Source organism: Apis cerana, linkage group LG16 (genome assembly GCF_029169275.1).
Source record: "Apis cerana isolate GH-2021 linkage group LG16, AcerK_1.0, whole genome shotgun sequence".
NCBI lineage: Eukaryota > Metazoa > Arthropoda > Insecta > Hymenoptera > Apidae > Apis > Apis cerana.
The window spans coordinates 4,312,127-4,333,238 of record NC_083867.1 but is presented as its reverse complement, the minus strand read 5'-3'; the positions used below and the strand labels follow the sequence as shown (position 1 = coordinate 4,333,238).

The 21,112-nt window shown below is 43.8% G+C and overlaps 1 protein-coding gene across 2 annotated transcripts in view; it reads right to left on the bottom strand.

The window, feature by feature from the left end:
- LOC108000243 (homeotic protein Sex combs reduced) overlaps positions 1-20,288 on the bottom strand; it is a 34,536-nt gene extending 14,248 nt beyond the window's left edge. Inside the window, exons 1-2 of one of the 2 annotated variants that reach the window (XM_062086481.1) lie at positions 18,365-20,288; positions 16,917-18,092 (exon numbers count right to left, since the gene is read on the bottom strand). In XM_062086481.1, coding sequence (XP_061942465.1) covers positions 16,917-17,751 — 835 coding nt within the window. In that variant the 5' untranslated portion in view covers positions 17,752-18,092; positions 18,365-20,288. The remainder of the gene's footprint in view (positions 1-16,916; positions 18,093-18,364) is intronic. The other variant, XM_062086482.1, reaches the window with a different exon arrangement.
- Between the last annotated feature and the right edge of the window lie 824 nt (positions 20,289-21,112).

Here is a 21,112-nt window from a genome sequence, read left to right as displayed (position 1 = left end):
GCGCGGAATTTCTGTGGTCTTCGAACGTCGAGACATTATCCTAAAACGTTGGTAACAGGTGGATCGTACCGACAGAGCGGATCGAGGCGATGGCCGCGCCATTGGCTGGACGGAAGGAACGTCGCGGAATGTCGACAGGTCGTTGATTTCCCGATCCGTGGCCACGGCGATCGGTCCGCCAGCTGCGAGACCACCGAGAGGTCACAAATCAACCGGGATGGGGGCTGAATGACGCAAAACACGCCTAGATAAATTTAAATCGCGCGTACAGAGACGAGAGTTTTCGCGATACTAGGCTCGGTTGTCACTGGCCGGGAGCCAGTCGACGATGATCCCTATCGCCGAGCCTTGATTTGGATTTCTGCTGGGAAATAGGAATTTTCGTAAATGCAATTAGCGAGAGGAGCTTCGTTCGTCGAGAATCGGATATGGAAGAAGAAATTCGTTACTCAGTTGCTTTAACCTAACCTAACTTTTCTTTGAGCGAGAGAATCGTTAGAAAGAAACGAAAAGAGTAAAGATGGAAGAGTAAACCGTTATAACGTGTCGAGAGAGAAAAAAAAAAGGAAGAAAAAAAATATTCTAATCAAATTAGACCGTTCCAGGCGTCCGCGTGTGGCGGACAGTTATAAATAGATTCAAAAACTATTGCTTTTCAATCCGCGTGGCGAGAGGTTTCCACGGGGTGGGGAGAGGGGGAAGAGCGGTGTGACGCGGGTAAAACGAAGGAAAAAGAAGCGCACGAAAGAGGGTTGAAGAAGGAGACGAAGCTCGATCGTGAGGCGAGCAAGGGAGAAAGAGAAGGTAGGTAGACGGGTTTCTCTCTTCGAGGCGAAGCTTTTATGCCGAAGTTTGCGAGTGCCGGGCCGCCTCGGATCATTTGTTATCTTCCACGAGAAAGCTCTCTCTCCCCGACGCAAATAGGTTTGTTTCTGGCCGCTTTAAACGCTTCACAATAATCCACACGAACCCAAATTCAATTAACGCCTCTCTCTCGCCGTTGCCGACGCCCAACCTTCCCCTCCTTCCCTCCTCCCCTCTTCCTCCTCCGCACTTTGTACTCGTTGACAGGAAACGAAAGTCGCGCGCGGCTCGTTCTTTCGCTCGTCTCTTTCACACGGTGACGACCATGGACCGACGGAATATTGACGTACGTGCTTGGAACTACCGATGACCTTGGAACTACCGTTCTCCAGCTACCGAGAGCCATTCTTAAAAAATTTTTTATTCAAAGTTTTTTTACCGGAAAATTGTAAGGCGTCGTCAGAAAATTAAAGATATGACAATTTTGTTACCTTTAAGGTTCTTTGTTCCAGTGAGTTTGAATGGATCTTTAACTGTTGAAAGATGACCGATTCTTGCATAATTTTAGTTGGACGATTTTTCTGAATATATCTTTAAAATACTTTTCACTTCACCTTGAATTATTCCAATCCTCGAGTACCTCAACAACGCAATTCACGATCAAGAATCAACCACATTGCTGACATTTGCCAATCCTCCACATTTTCTTTCTTCCTAATCTCTCAATCCTTGGGAACAACACGGTAAATCATAGCTGGTCCAGAATTAGATGCTGTCCTTTCAATGGGTCACTCATCCCCACAGAATCGAGAATAACACACAGGGATTGCGTGGATACAGGGGATTGAGTTCACGCGCGCGCAACAAACTGTCCTGCGTCCGAGGGGTCACTTTTGTACCGAGGAAAACGAAGAAAAAGGGAAGAGGAGGACGACGTGAGAGACATCTGTGTGCGTGCAGAGAAAGAGAGAGAGAGAGAGAGGAATGACGGCCTGGAACGACGGGATGGAACGGGATTGAGGAAGAATGGGGAATAGTGGGTACGCGTCTCCATCCATCAGGCAACGGTTCGACACACGCGACTCGAACCACCGAATGCATTATCTTCCGCTCGCCAGTGGATCCGGCCATCCTCGATGCCTTTTCGATAATCAGAGCGTTTAGGCCTCTTTATGCATTCGTCGAATAACGTATGGCTCGACCGATACCGATGTCACTGTCCTTGCCTTTCAACGTTCTCTCTCCGCGCACTGTCTGCCTTATACGTTTCTGCACAATCGAGAATGTCCTTGGTACACTGGATGCGAAGACTATGGGCGAAAGTACGGGCCCTGGAATTTGCTAGACGAGAGGTTAGGAATCTCCACGGTTGAAAAGGATTACCTTTGTACAAAGAACAACGACAATTTTTACGCTGTCTATAGGAGTGAAAGTAGACTTAGGAAAAATCTTTCAGAAGCACGGTATAAAGGGATATTTTTTACATGGAATTTCAAAGACAATGGTGGTCAGTGATAAAGAGTCTGTAAGCGAAAGTACGTTTTAAGAATTTACCAAGACGAGTTGAGGTTAGAAAGGAATGGAAGAATTGTTATACTAGACGGGCTATGAGCGAAAAGAAAAAGGGGGGGGGGCTTTGTATTCGATTACATTAGCTTTGAGGTTAGAAATCTCTAAAGCATGAAGAAATCTTCCTAACCTCTTCATCAATATCAATCGTCCACCAATAGAAGCAATCAACCAAGTTCGCTGTGAAGATGCCGATATAATATACAAGTACCAAACAGATTTTTGTCGATTAATTGGCAACGGCCGATCGAACACCGGCCCACAACACTTTTCACACTAACACGAAGCGCACGCACACCGCACGAACGTCTCGGGCAATGTTCCTGCCGCGGGAAAATTAATGACTTACCTTCAACGGGAACAATACAGTCAGCTGCGACTCTTTACGTGCTGCGAGGAGAGCGAGGCTCTCTCTCGCCTCTAAGGTCGAACAAAAACACACAAACGGGAGGGGAGGGGGACACGTGTGCGCGTGGAGATCGATTTATTTCCAAGCGTGTGTGCCGCGGCAGGAATGCGTGCGCTATGATTTTAGAAGTTTTTCGTTGTTTTTCGATCGCGTGCAATTCGACACGGCCTCGCTGGATTATCATCGTGCTCTATACGGTCCTTCTCGATCTTCTCTCCTCCCACTCCTACTCCTTTCTGCTACATTGTTGGCAATTATACACTTCCTACTGTACCACGATTTTAGGATGCTCGTATTTTCGTTGCGGCCAGACGCTGCGCTCGCTTCGGAGCCAAATCGTTTTATTTCGGATTTAAGCTTCGGATTACGGAACAATTCCAGAAAATCTATACTAATAAGTGGATCTTGGAAGACAAGTCTAAGTTTAAATTTCGTATTTCTTTATCGTATACTTAAAAATCTTTGATCCTTTGCGATACAATCCTTTACTTTTCGGTTTCCTCTTAATTAGAAGAAACGAGAAAACAAGTAATTATAGCTCGATCGTGGATAGGATAATCTTTCAGTGAAATTCACTAGGGTCCTTTGAGAGCATCGAGGCGCCATCTGCTTCTTATTTTCGATGCAGGGCGCACGCGTCGCGGATAGATAATCATCGGAAACGCATCTCTCTTTCGTACGGGCTACCGTCCTCTATGAATCATGCAGCGCACCGATGTGTTTCAGGTCAGCTTGTTCCTCTTAGGAGGCTGTCGGTTTTGATCGGCCATGGCGTTCCTCCTGGTTACCCTAGTCGGGATGGTGGCCGAGCCTTCGTGGTCGGGTGTACGTAAGCCTCGCGCGAGCATTTATTTATGGTCCCGGATCGCTGGGGTGTACGTGGAACCGCCTCTACACAACCATAATGCCCTCTTCTCGGCGAGCGTCGCCTATCGAATCAACCCGTCCCCCTCGTCCCATTTCGATACGTTTTACACGATTCGAAATTCCGTTTCTCCAGTCGATTTTGTAATTGTTTTAATTAATCGAATTCGTTCGGGCGATGGTGACAGATCTAGGGATTTTTGCTCTAGGAATTTTGTAATAGAAAATCTCCATGTGCTCTCTAGGGAATAAAATATTAACTCAATTTAGACGTTGTAGGTGTGAAATAATGAAACTAGAGATCTCGTTCCAGGGAAAATTAAAATTATATCTTTTTGGATCGTTAAATGGAACGATCAAAATTTCAAAAAATATATATACAAATATCGATAGTTTTTCGATGGAACGAGTGACGTTCGGAAATCTTATCCAAACGGGTAAGAATTCACAGTGATGCGTAAACCTCACGCGAGCATTTATTTATGGTCACGGGTCATCGGGTGTGCGCGGGGGCCGCCTCTGCGCCGTACTTTAACAGAACGTATATTTTACACGCGGAATAAAGCTGTTTCCCACTCAATTCCGCCTTCCACTTTGATCCATGACGAAAGCGCTCCTCGTTAATTGGCGCAACACCATGCGATAATTGGCGAACGCCAAAGACTATCTCACGGCATTATTCGCTGCACTTTGTATCCACCAATCTTCACCTGGAGTCGACTCACTTTCAAACTGATAATTTTCTCGATTGAAAAATGCTCCTCTCTTAGAAAAAAGAATCGCAAAGAATTTATCAATTCCACATTGATAACAAATATCCTCATGAATAAAATTCCAAATTGGATATACTCTATACACCCATTAAGCAAGGATTACAACGAGATCCCACAAGCCACTCCGACTTAATCACTCCACCCCTCTGAAAATCATAAATCTCTCTCTCTCTCTCTTCCCGCGGACATGAATACAGAAGAAACTGTACTAAATTTTTTTTTTTTTGCGGTTAACGGCAATATGGCCGACGTTCGCCACAGTAAAATGACCGGTACAGCGCCTACTTCTCCGTTCCCTCCGACCATCAGAGCCGGTCGATCCGAAAATAGTTCGCTAGGGGTGTAAAAAGGGGACGGCGTTGCAAGTTGAGCGTGATTCCTCCGCTCGAGGAGATTGAAATACATCCTATGCAGGATAATTATGCGAATCGAACGTGTGCGTAAATACGAATTGACGCAGAGATATTTTTTCCAGGAATATAATTGAAACGAGAGAGAATTGTATATCGAGGGTAATTGGTCGTGAACGGTTGTGAGGAACAGGGAACCGTGTAATGCGCCGTGTCATCAGCCGCTAATAAATCGCGTGGAGCAATTCGCTTCTTGCAATTTTCAACTTATGATTATTATTGCGTAGAAAGAACGGGCATTGCGCCATTTTTCGAAGAGGAACAGATTGCTGCTCGTTTTAATCTTCGCGTTGCGTGTCCCTTCGATCGAAAGGGTTTGGAAAGGTGTGCTGCTCGTTGAACGCTGGCGTCTTCGGCCAACCACTCCTCGCCAACCGTGAACGTAACCGTGACCAATCCTTCCTCCAGCGCAGCTGATGCACGAGCTTGTCCCTTTTTATCGCGTGTCAAAGTGCCGTACTCGTGCGTCTCCCCTACCTTATGTTTTTCCTCGGCGTTAAAACTACCTACGATCTTACGGCCAACACGACTGGACGTAATTAAATTCCAATTTCTTCCAGGATCAATTTTCCCCGTTATGGAATTTTTTCATTCTCGAGGAAAGTAAGATTATCGGTATTATCGGTATAAAAAAGAGAGGAATCTATTTATCTTCATTGAAAAAAATGTGTAACGCACGCGAATATTTTTCGCGAATACTTTCGCCTCGATAAAATTCTTCTTGTGAAAATTTCAAATTTCGTTTTAAGGAGCAATTTCAAAGTAGACGATAATTATAATTTGGGAGGAAAATTGATTTGAAATAAAATTTAGAGAGATAAAATCGCGTTAATTTCCAACGATTGTTTGGAGATATAAAAAGAAGAATTTGAGAAACGAATAATTAATTAATTAATATTAATCGATCATCAGACGATGAAGGAATCGGGAGAAATCACGGTAAGAAAAGATGAAATGAAACGAACGAAATGGATAATTGGATTTGCGACGCGGCTATTCAGCGTACGCTAATATAGATAAAACGAAATAAAACGAGGAATCGTGCCAGGTGGAGTCGTAAACGAGGAACGTTACCACTGTTGCTGCCGGTGGACGGCTCGATTGGCCTCGTGTCGCATCGAGCCACAACGGACGCCATTCGAGAGGAGGCTATAAATTTTCTGGGGAGCGAAACACGAGCTTTTTTTTTTTTTCTTTTTCTTTTTCACAATCGCCGTCCTGTCATCCGTCGGATGGATCCGTCTCGTATCCCCCGCCGAATCTTTTTGCCGTTCCCGTTTTTAAATCGGGCTAGTAAACGGGCTAGTGGACAATTTGTCGGAATAACAAGTCTTTCGCTCGTGATTTATAATAATCCACGGCCGGCTCGAATTTTAATTTCGAGCTTTTGATTTCCGATTTCCCTTTAAAAATTATTTATACCGTTCGCTTGGTTGGGAAGACGCTTGAGGAAATAATTATATAATTATTACAAAGTTAGGTTAATCGTCCGAGATTGGAAATTTTCGAAAATTAATTTACTTTAATAATAATTTAAGTTAAAAGTAAGTAAAAAAATCTCGAGTAAATAAAACTTGCCAGTCGATCCTATTTTTCAACCTAACCTCCAATCCCGTTACAATTAATCCCTGTTATCGTTACGTTTCGAGCGATAAATTATCGAAGAAATAAAGATTCTTATTATTACAAATTTTTCCTTTCCACCGGATTGAACCAATACAACTTATTAAACACAAATCTCGTGGTGAAAAAAAGAAGAATTATTCTATTATTCTCCTGCGCTCCATCTTCAGTCGTAGTAAAAGGAATCGTCACGAGGGATCGTTCGTGGTTCGGAGGTGTCTGGTTTTGTCGCGGGAAAGCCAACGGCGTGTAAGCGCGTGTAAACGTGGTCGGCAGGCAGGCCGAGCGAGCGAGAGAGAGAGAGATAGAGAAAGAGAGAAAGCGAGCGAGAAGGGGAGGGAGGGGGGCATTCAGAGGCGGCTCGTAAATTTTCAGGAGCGGGAATCCTGGCTCGGGGGAGGGGTTTGGCCGAAAGAGAGCGAGTGCAGGGGCATAAGGATCAAGGATCTCCCGTGGCGAGAGCGGTGGGCCACGCGGAGCAACAGGCGGCCCACTTCGCTCCCGGCACACATCCATTACCCCATCGGCTCATCCCCGCACGTTCTAGCTGCTTGCAATGAAAATTTATGCCCTAATAAGTGATTTGTACTCCGAACCCGAGTCGGCCAAATTGCCCGCCCTTCCCCCTCCCACCCGCTCGCCCGCAGCCGCGAGCCGCAGCGCGTGCTGCGGCCATTATTATAACTACGGCATTTTTTTAAAGATGGCCACTTGTCAACCACCTCGCTCTAACTCTTTTCTTTTCTTTTGTTTTTTTGGTGACGGAGATCGCGATTGATCGATTCAACTCTTGGAGAGTTTTCACTTTCCCTGACGGAAGCGGTGAGATTTTTATGTATAACATCTTTGAAAATTCCCTTGGTACGTTAAATAAGCATTGTTAACGAATTTTTTTTAAAGATGGCTACTCGTCAACCGCCTTCACTCTAGCTTTCCTTTCGAGAAATTGGGAATTCTCACTTTTCACGGGTTTTCATGAGAATTGCGATTGATATTCGCTCTTGGCGTCTTGGAATCTAGGTAGGTATAAAAAGTTAAATAAGGTATCGAAATTGTTCACATTCGAATTCTAATGATGCGATATTATAGGATTACAATATTATTAATATATTCTTTGAAAATTCTGATCGAAATTGATCTCTAATTGAAATCTTCTCTATCGTCTTCTCATTTCTTTCGAGGAATTTTTTTTTTTGATGATAGAGATTGCAATTAATATTCGCTCTCGACGTTTCTCGTTTTCACTTTCGTGGAATTATTAAATATAATAACGTGATGTTATAGATTGTAATATTATAATATTCGTTGAAAACCCTGATCGAAATTGATATCAACGTAACAAATTCCCATAAATTAAGCATTGTTTTCACGAAGTTCGACGTGTGAAGGAAATTTTTTTTTAAAGATGACTGCTCATCTACTTTTTCCTTTCGAACAATTTTTTTTTTGACGAGAATCGCAATTAATACTCCCTCTCGCCGTATTTCTCGTTTTCATTCTCGATGAGATTTGAAAATTTCACAATTCCCACCACGTTAGATTAAAATCATTGTCGTAACGCGTTCACGAGGTTCGACGTGTGAAGGAAAAATGACAGCGTGCAAACGTTTTAACGCGGAACTGGCTGGTGTATACGCGAACGGAGAGGAGTGGGGGGAAGAGAAGGGAGGGTACATATTGCTCATGCGCGTTGATTGATTAATGCATACTAATGAAAAGAATTTTTGTTGTTGCTTAAAAATGAAATACCGGGAAAACCAGTCTTTCCAATCCTTCTAGCCGTGTTAGTTTCGCCTGTTAGCCACGGTTATAATCGTTGATGCGCGCATACGTGCCTTCGTGGATTCTTCGAACGCGGAACGTATCCTTCTCTCTCTCTCTCTCTCTCTCTCTCTCTCTCTCTCTCTCTCTCTGATGGCTCGTTAATTCGTTATTAAAGAGACGAGTTCGAAAAGCGATCGATTTAATTCGAGGTTCGAAAAGAGATATCGGATGGATGAATTGTTGTTATTACAACGAAAGAGCAGGTAGGCATGATGATGATGATTTTGCCAACGATGATGTCGATATTATTATATAGCAGAGATACGTTAAATAGGTTGTTTCTTTTTTTCTTCTTTTTTCTTTTTTTTTTAAATACGATTTTAGTGTACGCTCGACGAAGAAGAAGGAAAAATTTCGATGGTACGAATTGGGGGGGAGGGGAGGTGGGGTTGGAACGATATTATTAGAAGAAATTTCTTTCGAGAGGGGGGAAATTCTGCTGGATAATTCTGTAACGTATACAAGTTACTTTTATTTAATTCATTGCTCAAAATAATAGAGGATAGAAATATAAGATATTATCTCAGAATTACAGAATAAGCGATTTATTTTTAACCTTATTTACGTGACTGGGGAAAGTTTAATGGTTGAAGTCTCGCTTTGACGAGTTATACGAATTATTATCTCGATAAATAACCAATTAACCTTTTTTCCTCGAACAGAAATAAAATATCTCCGCTACGATTTTTTATTAGAAGAAATTTTTGTGTTCCTTTTAAGTGTAATACTGGGTTATAATCGTAATCTGTTGACCGTAAACGAGACAATTGCCTTGCTTGCTCCGCACGAAAAAGGATATGTACACCGTTAACGTGATTCAACGACGAATCGAAAGTTGGACAAGGAGTTTAACTCATTTCGATCGCTACTACCTTGACCCAAACACGGCCAGACCCGATCGAATCGCGAACGCTATTTATTGCAACATCGACCAAACAAATATACCCCCCTCCGGTATAACAGCTCCTCGTATTATCCGCTCGTTATCCTTATCCGCCTCTCTCGACAAGTTCCACTCTCATCAAACCGTGTCTCGATAAAGAAATCGGTCATCGAAATCGCAAGAATACTTTAATAACGGGAATATAAATAATTTGCGGGTGAAAAAAAATTCCAATAAATATGCGGGAATGAATTCAATGCTGTATGCAAACACATTTCTATTAATAGAACGTAACGATGAATTCCATTTCGCATCTTCATTATTATTTCCATCATTTGCGATCTTCGTCTGTGGAGAAATATATTGTCCGTACGGAGATGAGGTGATAATCGAATGATGATTTCGAAAAATTTTCAAGATGTAAGAGGTGAGGAAATTGGAAAACTTGATATTTCTCCTATTATTATTATTAATCGCGAGGAAAAAGGGGAGAAAGCCGCGGAATTTTAAAAAACAGTTGCAACTTTCGATGAAAGTTGCCAAGACCCGGATTTCCTCGAATCCGTGTTTTCCTTGGATATTTCTCCTCCACGTTTATCGTTAATCGATTCCTTCCACCACGTGTCCAACACGTGTATTATCAAAAAATGCGGGGAACGAACGTCACGAGTCGCTAAATGCCGCTACTGTCCCGTTACGGGATGCCAGATGCGCGAAAACGAAGCCCCATTCACAAATTTATTATCCCTTGAATATCGATATTCGCGTGATAAATTTTCTGTTCATTCAAGACACGGAAGAAAACGTTATAACTTCTTCTTTTTCTTCTTATAAACAACGATTTCCAATGATTGCTCGCCTCGTCGATATAAATATTTTCCCGTTTCTCTGCCGCGCCGTGAAGATGATAAAATAAAATAGAATAAAAGGTGTACGTTCGTTGAAAGAAAATATGGGGAAAACGTCTCTTTTTCCCGAGCAACGAAATTACAAATTTATCGATTATACGTTTGACAAGTTGAAAGAGTGGATGTTCTCGATCGATATATACACGATAATAATAAACCGATTGCCTCGACATCGGCATTATTCGTGTGCGAGCAAACGAACGCGCGATTACCGTCGCTTCGTCCGGAGGAGGAGGGGGGAGGATCGTCGCCGTATGCTTATTTATGAGAGAAACGGGTCGGCCTGTAATTACGGCCGAGCCACCAACCACCTTCCGGCAACGTGCAACGCGTTGCCGAATCGTTGACCTCGGAGGGAAATATATAATTGCGCGATCGTTCGATAACTGGTCGCGCGAGATCTCGTTTACCGGCACGCTTAAATTGGCTGGATCGAAGGAAGGAGAGCGGCCGTGCTTAAATTGGGCCGAGTTTCGAGTCGATCGAGCGGATCGAAACTTACGCGTGTTTACATTACGACCAATTTTTCGACCCAGCTATAAAACACGCACGCAAATTTATGTAGATTAAATTTTTAAGCGCATACGAGTTTCGACTTGTCGATAATAATAAACTCGGCTTGAAATTGTACGTAAACCGAATTTTTAATCATCGTTTGATATATATATATATATATAGGAGATAATTAATGCGATCGTTGATGTTTTAAGAAAATTGTAAAAGATTCCCCAAATAGGAAACGAAGGTTTCGATCTAGCTGCGTGCTCGGTGGACGTTAAGCTTTCTCGAGTCATCGAAGACCTCGAGCGATTCTTTTCTTCCTTTTAGAAGAGTCTAGAACCCGATCGAATCGAATTCGCGAGAAATTAGAAAAGTTAGATCCCTACGTTATCTGACGATCTTTCATTCTTTTCTCCTCTTCCCTTTCGAATATCTGCGATTATTAATCTCGCGTAAAGAAAAAAAAATTTATTCTTGGCTTCACGACGAGACTCGTTGCAAGCCTTTTTTTTTTTTCTTCTTAAAAATAACATCCACGAATACATGTTGGTAATTTTTACGTGCAAATTCCGATCGCGATATCGAGGATCTCGTATTATGTACGAGATAATTACGAGCGCGATATAATTCGAGGAAGGAGAACTTTAATTGCGTGCATCCATTTTCTTGGAATAATTATGCCTCTCGATTTATTTCGAATCTACCACATTTTTTCTTTCTTTTTCTACACTGTTTACTCGCGTAAAAAAAAAAAAAAAAAAAAAATATAAAATTCTGGAATATAACATATTCTGGGTATATTTATCGAACGATGTCATCTCAGCCTCGAAGGAAAAGGGGGGGGAAATAAAAAAAGTTTGATCAGCAAATTACCCTTCCCCTACATGGACGTGTGTTTACTCACGAGCGTACGTAATCCATTCGTTAAATCGGAATTTCATTAAGAGGTAATGCAAAAGTGTAATCTTCTTCAAAGTTTTGCTACATCAAATTCAACAAATGAAACGAAATAATTTCTACTTGTTCTCAATATGAGAGCGATACGAATTCAATTTTTTTTTCGACTAATCTCTGTTGAAATTTCTATCCACTCTGCTCCGTAATTCCAATCTTTAAATTAATATTCCGTCAAACTCAATTTTGATCAAGAAACGAGACGTCACTGTTTCGTTAATTCCACTTTTTTCGAATTCTTTCGAAGGGGAACGTATAAACGGAAGAAAATGTTGGAAAACGTCCGGTTTCTTTGAGTCGGCTCGTTTACGACCGATCCCAAAGCGTCGCGACGCTCCGAGTATTTCTACGTGTCGAAACCCTGACGAATCAATTATTATCCGACACGCTGATGATGCCCATCTCGAAAATAGCGTCCTCTCGAAACGAGGCTTCGATTCCAACTTGCCGGCCAATTTTTTCTTTTTTTATATTGTATCGTATTTTTGAAAAGAGAAATATTCAAATGCGCGGTTATTTTTGGAAAAAGAACAAATCTCTTTGCAACGAAGTTCGATTAATTAAATTATGAATTTACACGCTTGCTAATTGATACCTAAGAGGAATATCATCGATGCAGTAAGTGTTCTAGCACAGCGACGGGAGCACGAACTCTGGTACTCTGAATCAATCCTTACTGGTTTGAAGATTATGGTTTTAATCTTATCTTACAAATTTTTTTGTTGTTTGATATATATATTCCTTCCGATATAAACAGAATCTTCAATCCTTTAATGGTAATAGAAGCATAGAAATAGATTATTATGTAAGTTGTGAGAGAATCACTCACAAAAGTGAAAATTTCCACAATTCTGAATAAATTTCTCGTTCCTTTTAAAATTTTCTTTTTGATTCATCAAATTTGGATTGAAATTATAAATACAATTTCTAATATCGCATAATTTACTCAAAAAATGAAAATAATTCAGAATAAATTTCTCATTGCATTAGAATCCTATTTTTGATTTCTGGAACATTTACTCAAAAATAAAAAAAATTTTATTTTTGATTCATTATCTGGAAAGTTTACTCAAAAATAAAAATATCCACAATTTAGAATAAATTTTTTATTTCTTTAAAATTCTATTTTTCATTCATTCAACTCTGGAAAGTTTATTCAAAAATAAAAATATCCACAATTTAGAATAAATTTCTTATTTCTTTAAAATTTTATTTTTCATTCACTATCAACTCTGGAAAGTTTACTCAAAAATGAAAATATCCACAATTCTGAATAAATTTTCCATTCCTTTAGAATTTTATTTTTGATTCATCAATTCAACTTTGGAAAGTTTACTCAAAAATAAAAATATCCACAATTTAGAATAAATTTCTTATTCCTTTAAAATTTTATTTTTGATTCATCAATTCAAATCTGGAAAGTTTACTCAAAAATAAAAATATCCACAATTTAGAATAAATTTTTTATTTCTTTGAAATTCTATTTTTGATTCATTATCAACTCTGGAAAGTTTACTCAAAAATAAAAATATCCACAATTTAGAATAAATTTCTTATTTCTTTAAAATTCCATTTTTCATTCATTCAACTCTGGAAAGTTTACTCAAAAATAAAAATATCCACAATTCTGAATAAAGTCCTCACCACCCCAGAAATTCTATTTTCGATTCATCGAATTCACAAAATTGCAAATACAATTTCTAATTCGTCCGTATCTCAAGTATCAAATCGTTATAGTTAAACGCTTTGTCCGTCAAGCGGACAAAGTAAAAATCCCTTGTGTAAATTTTAATCGTCTACAACAGAGTTGCGAGAGAGAGTTTAGAGGATTGGGTTTTGGAAGACCTTACCGCCGACTTACAACGAGCCCTTTGCTTCGAGGATCGTTTACGGGAGACACGGCCGGGCCGATGCTCGCCTAGCGTAATTATCTCGGGCACAATTCACCCTTTGACGAGAAGGACTTTTAGTGATTTACGATCCCTCTCCCCTCCCTTCCTTATTCGCGACACGCGGTTATCAGCGGTTGCATTTACCGATGCTCTCCCCCCCCCTCGAGTTAAGCAAGCAATTAAGCCTGGCAAGCTTCGAGGATTGGACGTGGAAAAGATTCGCCGTTTTCAACGATGAAGAGACGCCTGTTGTGACGCTCGAGCGAGCGCCGCTTCTAAATTTGGTTCTCTCTCTTTCTTTCTTTCTCTCTCTGGACATTAATCTGATCAATTCGAGTGTACACTTTCCATACGTCTTTTTAATAACGCGTGATCAAAGTCGATCTGATCACGATTTGGTCGATTCGAGTAATAATTCGGGTAACTTGTCGGGTTGAAAATAAAGTTACTTCACGAATTGATCCACTCGTTGAAACGCTTCTTATTGATCGATCGTACAAACTTTTCATATTATTTGCGATTGTTATTGTCATTATTTGATTCGAACGATGACTTAATTAAATGTGGAAAAAATTACAATAACAAAATTACAATTTATATTGATTTTGAAAGAAATTTCAAAAAAATTGAATAATCCTGCAAGAAGTAAATTCCAACGAGCAATGGTGGTTCCCACTCTTTCGAGGAAAGAAAGAAAGAAAGAGATAGGCACATTTTACTTACAACTTCGATTATTAAATTTCCCCCAATCTTCATCGATAATCGTTACCGATTCCAATCCCTGGAGCAGGCACGAATTTTCGAAAATTTCTCCCGTGAAATCGAAGCTCGAGAGAGGGAGAGGCGGAGGAGGCGTGAGCGGACGGAGAGGAAGTCTCGAGGCGGTGGAAACGAGCTCTTTGGTTTTCGTTTATCCCCGTTTGGGAGGTCCGTCGAATGGGTCCCTCGGCCTTCGTTCGTGAGAGGCCAGACGCTCGAGAGGGTCGAGGAGACGGCCGAACCGAGAGAAAGAGAGAGAAAGAGTGAGAGACGGAGCGAAGAAGGAGCGAGGGGGGAAGGAGGGGGAGGCCCCCTTCCCTCCCCGCGCCTCACAATGCAGCCTGATTTATGGGCCGGGCGCGCATACGTAGAGTTACACACGATATCATAATACCATTAATTCTTCGTCAAATTCCCCGCTGACTGAATCATACTGGCCGCGCAGTAAATCACCACGGTGCGACTAATGTGAACGCGACCGACCACCGCTCCCTCGCTGTCTTATCTCCTGTGAACCGCGCACGGGGGCAGGTGGATCCTCCTCCTCTTGGACCGCGCTTAAGAATCACTCTTCACTAATTTCACTCGCGTTTTCTCTTCTATATACGGGCTTTACCGGACGCTAAAACTTGTTCTCGTTGGTACTCGTGGCAATACGACGAGAAAAATATTGCACGCGAAACTGTGTACAAGAGGAGGGAAGGTGGAAAGGGGGGGCAGGTATGTCGCGATGCGAGCATTTTTTGCTTCGGTTTCGAGGTTATCTTTATTTTCTTAAATGGAACGCTATGTTCCTTTTTTGTGCAAGATTCTGATGTTGAAGCGGTCTATGAGACCTCTTGTTCCGTCTCTCCTATTGGAGGAAGTCAGGTTAGGTTTGAGTTTAGGTTTGTGTCTGTTTATACTTCGTATTTCTCGTGTTTCGTCCTTTATGCAATGGCTCTTTTGGTACTGGCGAAAACAGAGACGTGAACGAGTGGTAGAACGCGTGGGTATACACATTTGATATAGTAGACATTTTAAAAGCGGTTAAAATTGAAATTTTTTGTTTAATTTTTGCAAGAATTGAATCTCTTCCCCTCTCAAAAGTAAAAGCATGTATATTTTTTTTTTTTTAGAAGATTGGAGAGAATTCTAGCTGGTAGGTTATATAATTTAATTACGAGAATCGAAAGTGTTATTAATAATAATATGTTGAATGTGTTTAAGCATTATTAAATATGGCGAGTTTTTTTTAGCATTTCGTAATTTGGTTACAACTAGTTTCACCTCCTAAGAATCTCGCCTCCTCCGACTGGTGATTTATCCATTTCGTTTCGCGTTCATAATTTCTTGTCAGAAGAAAACGGGAAACTTTTATATAGAATATCGAATTCTTAACCGGTTATCGAGAGATCCCGATTCTGGCAACAAAAAAATTCCAGCTAAACACAGAAATTTCGTCTTTCAACGACTCTTATCGGCTCTGTATCCCCCTTAATTAACCATCATCCATCATCTGTCTATCTTTTCAAAATTTTAAACGTTTATTCTATTCCCACTTCTAATCCCACTTTTGACTCCTGATTTTTTGGCTAAAAACGAGGACAATTTCGACTAGAATTGCATTTCTTCAAGAAAAATAAAATTTATCTTCCTTCCTTCGATATCCTGGAGAATAATTGGAAAATTCTCCTCCATCTCTTCCATCCAAGTTTCAATTATCCAAGATTTGTAAATTGTACGTTTGGTAATAGAAAATAGAAACGAAATAACTTTATTTTCCTATTTTTGCACGTACATCATCTATCGCTCGTATCGCCAATCATTACGCGTCATAAACGTGTCCAACATTTGCGACTGGACTAATTTATACCTCGGTGAGGTGAACGATGAAAATACGAACACGCGTGATAATAAAATCGATCGTTTTCGAATTTAAAGTCGTCAACGGATTCAAGAATACTCTCGAGAGTATTTTCTTCAAATGTGATAAATACCGACAATGGAAATTATTTTCTCTCTCGCTACTTTCTCCGGCTTTTCCAACGTAAAATTCGAGGACTCGATCTCCGCAAGTGGATGCTGCGAATGAAAATCTTCCCAAGATTCGATGCAATAGAAAATACCTCGATTTTGAAGCTAATTTTTGACTATTTGCAGGACGCGTCGAAGATCTCTTTTCATCGGTCTCCAAACAGGAAAGAATACAAGAAATTTATAATCGGTCCAAGATACATTTCAGCCGTGATTTAAAGGGGGAAATAATCGCGTTACCACCGGATTCCTGTTATGACACACTGGCACAAATTTCCTCGTCGAAGATCCACAAATCAACCGGCTTCCTACTTTTCAACGACGCTCTCCTCCAAACACCGTCTGACTATAAATTGTGTTTACAAATATTTATATATACACGAAATTCGAACGTGTTTTTAAAGCACGCGTTTCAAAGAAATCTCACTCTTATCATCCCTATATTCTTTCGATTGCAATAACAATATATAATTGAGACCGTTGCATCGATTTACAGCATCCTCCCGTGCTTCCTTTCCTCTCGTGTTCCAAGAAACACGAGAATTTTTCGAAATTCGAACTTCCTTCCTCCCCTCGCCGAGGAACACGTGCACGCCTCCCTTGGCGGGGGGTTGAAGAAAGGGAGCAACGGTTGACCGAATCGAGCAAGAAGAAGCTCAACGGAACCTCTAACTAAGAATTCGCCGAATTGAGAAAGAAGAAAAGAGAAATTTTCGAAAGAACTTACTCTGGCCGATGTGCACCCTCTTCATCCACGAGTAAATCTTGGGCGGCTCGTTCCCCGTTGGATTGTTCTTGTTGGACGAGTTGTTCCCGGTGCTCGAGGTGCTCGAGGTGGAGGAGGCGGGCGAGGAGGCGGAGGAGGCCGTGGTGAGGGCGGAACTACCCTCCTGGGGCCTGGAGCTGCCGCTGGCGGGCGAGGCGGCGGCGGAGGCCGCGACCGAGGACCTCGAGGAGGCCCCCGGTGGCGAGGTGAGGCCCGCGGTTCCCACCGCCTTGCTGGTGCCGGCGGCGACGAGCGGCGTGGGACTGTTCCTCGAGGTGGACGTGGTCAGATCTTGGGGCGACGCGACGCCGGTCGAGCCCGTGGAGTCGGCGTACTTGCAGCTGGAGGCGGAGGGCGCGGACGGTGCCGACGCTGCCTGGAGCAGCGGCGTGGTCGGGTCCTGGTGGAGCTGTTGCTGCTGCTGCTGCTGTTGGGGATGGTGCTGTTGCTGCGGGTGGTGCTGCTGCTGCTGCTGGTGCAAACTGTGCGTGGTTGCGGCCGCGCTCAGCCGGGGCTGGGGCTGCAACTGCGTGTAGTCTATCATGCCCGTGGGGGCGGTGTGTTGCATGCCCGACGCGGGGGTCGCGTACGGGTGCTGAGGATAGTGTTGCTGGGGCGAGTAGCACGGGGCCGGGTAGCTGCTCGTGGCCGCGTTCGGGTTGTAATAATCGCCACCGGCGGGCGAGGCGGCCTGCAACGGCTCCCCGGGCGAGTTGGCGGTGGCCCGTGGCTGCTGCTGGGCCTGTTGGCCCGCGTAGCACGACGCCAGAGAGTTGACGAACTGATAGGAGCTCATGGTTCACCGGGGTGGAGAGAGAGAGGGAGAGAGGGAGAGACACAAACGCGGCAAGGATCTCCTTGTTTTTCTTCCACAAAATGATCGAACAACACTCCGTTTTCTTCTCCTTTTTCCCTTCTTCCCTTCGATTATTATATCTCGGCGAGGATATTAAAACGCGCGCACACGAAAACTCGTCGTTTCAAACGGACGATGTCGTCATCCCTGTGTCGATCTCACGACGAGGATAATGACGGTAGTTGAACATGTCACACAACTGAACTGAACTGAGAGTAGGCTTTACCTTCTTTTGTTCACACTTGTGCTCGTTGTAGGCGCGTTGTACAAACACGAAACCTCTAAAAAAAACGATATTCGATGAGGAAGGAAGGAAAGAAGGAAGGAAGGAAGGAAGGAAGGAAGGAAGGAAGGAAGGAAGGAGGGAAGGAAGGAAAGAAAGAAAGAAGGAAGGAAGGAAAGAAGGAAAGAAAGAGGGGAAAGACGAGAGGGAAAGAGAGAAAGAGAGAGAGAGAGCCGAGGCGACCTGTGCGTCGAGTTTTACGAGGGCCACGTGGGCCTGGGCTATAAAACTGTCTTCTCGCTTCTTTACGACCTCACGGCTCGCAATTACCTACAGAGAACTCGTCGAGGCAGCGTGCAGTAGCGCGTAACGGCCGGCTTATCGGGTCGCCCCATTGAAGACGAGACCCCCATGCACTTCTCTCTTATTCCCTCTTATATTATCCTTCACTTGTGTGTCCCGTCGTGTCTATCGTTTTACTATAATCCCTTCGAGAACAGCGCGATCCGCGAGTAAACCGAACTCCTCGAAGAAAAAACTATTGTCGTCGTCGTCGTCGTCGTTGCTCGGTTGCGAAGCAAAGGCGAACGGATGAAAATAATCGGTCTCTTCGTGCACAGGTATCACCTCCTCGCATCAGGGGGGTGAAGCTTTATTGCCGCGGCTCGTGTCCCTGTTGCGTGCGCGGAGGGTGGTTGGTATCGTACTGAAGGCCTCGCCACGATCCAACGGAGGCCCCAACGGTGTGTGTGCGGTAGCTTGTCACGTGCCCGCGCTCTCTGCGTGTCAGAGGAGCGCCTCGACCAATCCCCGTCGTTCGTCAAACCTTGATTGGTCTCTCCGCCGGCGTAGGATTCTTCAACCCCGTTCCTTACGTCTCCGACGGGTTTGTGTGGCGGTGCTGCCGGCGCTGGTGCCCGTGTGCCGCTGGCCGACGTGACAGGAGGCGACGAGAGGGGTGCGCGAGCGAGACACAGGGGTCACAGAGAGGGGATAGCACCGTCAGGGGGGCTAATGGAGAGATATTCGGGAGCCACGATGGTGGTGGTTGTGGTGGGGCGAGGATCTCTCTTTCTCTCTCTCTTTCTCTCTCCCTCTCTCCCTCTCTCGCTTCTCTCTTTTCCCTCAACCTTGTAGAACGCAACGTCACCGAGAAACAGTCTTCCGTTTGCCGTCTCCGCGAGGGGGCAACGCGCGCACGCGCCCCCTTCCGCCTCGTACACCCTCGTGAAAAGAAGGAAGAGAAAGAGGTGGTTCAAAGCGATCGCTTTGGATCCTCCGCCGCTTCCTGCGCCCTGTTTCTCCCGATTACTTCTCGTTTTACTTCCGAATTTATATTATTATTATTATTATTATTATTATTATTATTATTTCCGCGAGATGTTCGAGGATACCGGGAGGTGAAATCGTAGAGATAATGAGGGGGAAGGGGGTGGGAGAGCACTTCTGTTGTCGATCCACTTCCGGATGGGAGAAGGGGCGCGCATAAGTCAGGCCGGCCGGCCGCGGCTGACAGTTTTATGAGAGTTTGATAGTCTCCGCCGCGCTGTTCTTCGCAGACGGAGGAGACCCTTTCTCTCTCTCTCTCTCTCTCTCTTTCTCTCTCTCTCGCTGTCTATCCGTCCCCTCTGCGGCGAGAAAGAGAGAGGAAACACGCGCGCACTACGCACCGCACTCTTTATTGTCCCATAAATTCAAACCTGTTGCCGAACGACGAGAGGGACGGACCGAAGGTAGGAAGGAAAAGGAGCAATGCGAGACGGAAATAGAATAGTGGACGAAAGAGAAAGAGAGAGAAAGAGGAGAGAGAGAGGAGAACGTGCACGAGGTTAGGAATCCTCTCCCAATCGCGCGATCCGATTGACGCCCCCGTTATCGCACGTACGGCGAACCCGGACGCAACTCGTAACTCACTGAACCGACTCGCCGAGCCGGTCGAGAGGAGAGCCCGAGAAGTTGGCGGCCCGAGCCGCAAGCAGAAGCATGTGTGACGTAGTAGCCAGTTGGTCAAACTGGGGGGCACCGCGGGGTGGCGACGTGTCGGTGGGGTCCCGGAGCGAAGGGGACGGCCGAGGAGGCGGAGCTCTCTCTCCGCTTTGCTTCTCGCGGATAAACTCTGCTTCGTGCCGGAGTCCGCACGATTTTCCATCCGCGTATTTTCCGCGTTCCTTCGCGATCAAAATCCCAATATCCGAATCCTTCCTTTCCCGCTTTTCCTAGATGTTAAGGTATATTTAAATAAATCTGTAAATAAATCTATCTATACCGTGGTTTATTATCCTTCAAATCCCATTTATTTTCCACGAGTTGTATATAAGGATGTTAATAGACATGGAATATATTTTAGGACGAATTCATATTTTAACGATCTATCGACATAGGTAGGTATAGAATGAATTACTATAGTTCCCAAGATAATGTAACTTAACTACGTTACCGAATTATCCAAATTATCGACCTGTTCGATTTATTTTCTATACGCGGATATGAAACTATTATACACATAATGCATAACCTAAAATCGTGTATACGTAATAGATACGTTTTTCGAACGTTATCGAATACGATTTATTTTCCATAAGCTATATACGTACGTTCTACGTGGTTAGTTTTTAGAATCTCGTATAGGAAGATCGTATAACGTTACGAATTTTCGTGAAACGTTTTTGGAGGGAGAGAAAAGCGAGCGAAAAGCGCATAGTGTGTCGCTCGCTCGCCAGATGTGGCGAGTGCGCCCGTTCCTGTTGAATTGTCGCGCGCGACCGCCCCCGGCCGCCCCTCCCCTTCTTCCGCTTGCCCCCACCACCTCGACCGCCCCACCACCGCCCACCGAGCCGGCTATCTCTTCCACTTTAAGTTCTCTCGCGGTTGTGTTCGTGTACGCGGCCATCCCCACCACCTCAACGGTATTCGCCACTTCGGAGCCCGGTATTTGTCCTACACCTACCATCCTTCCTAGGCCTCTCTTTCCACGTCCCGGTGGCGTGCCCTGGACGAATGCGCGCGCGCGCGCACGTCGGCCAACTCTTTCGAGCAGAAAGATAGAGAGAGAAGGGGGAAGGTTGACAAGTGATCGCG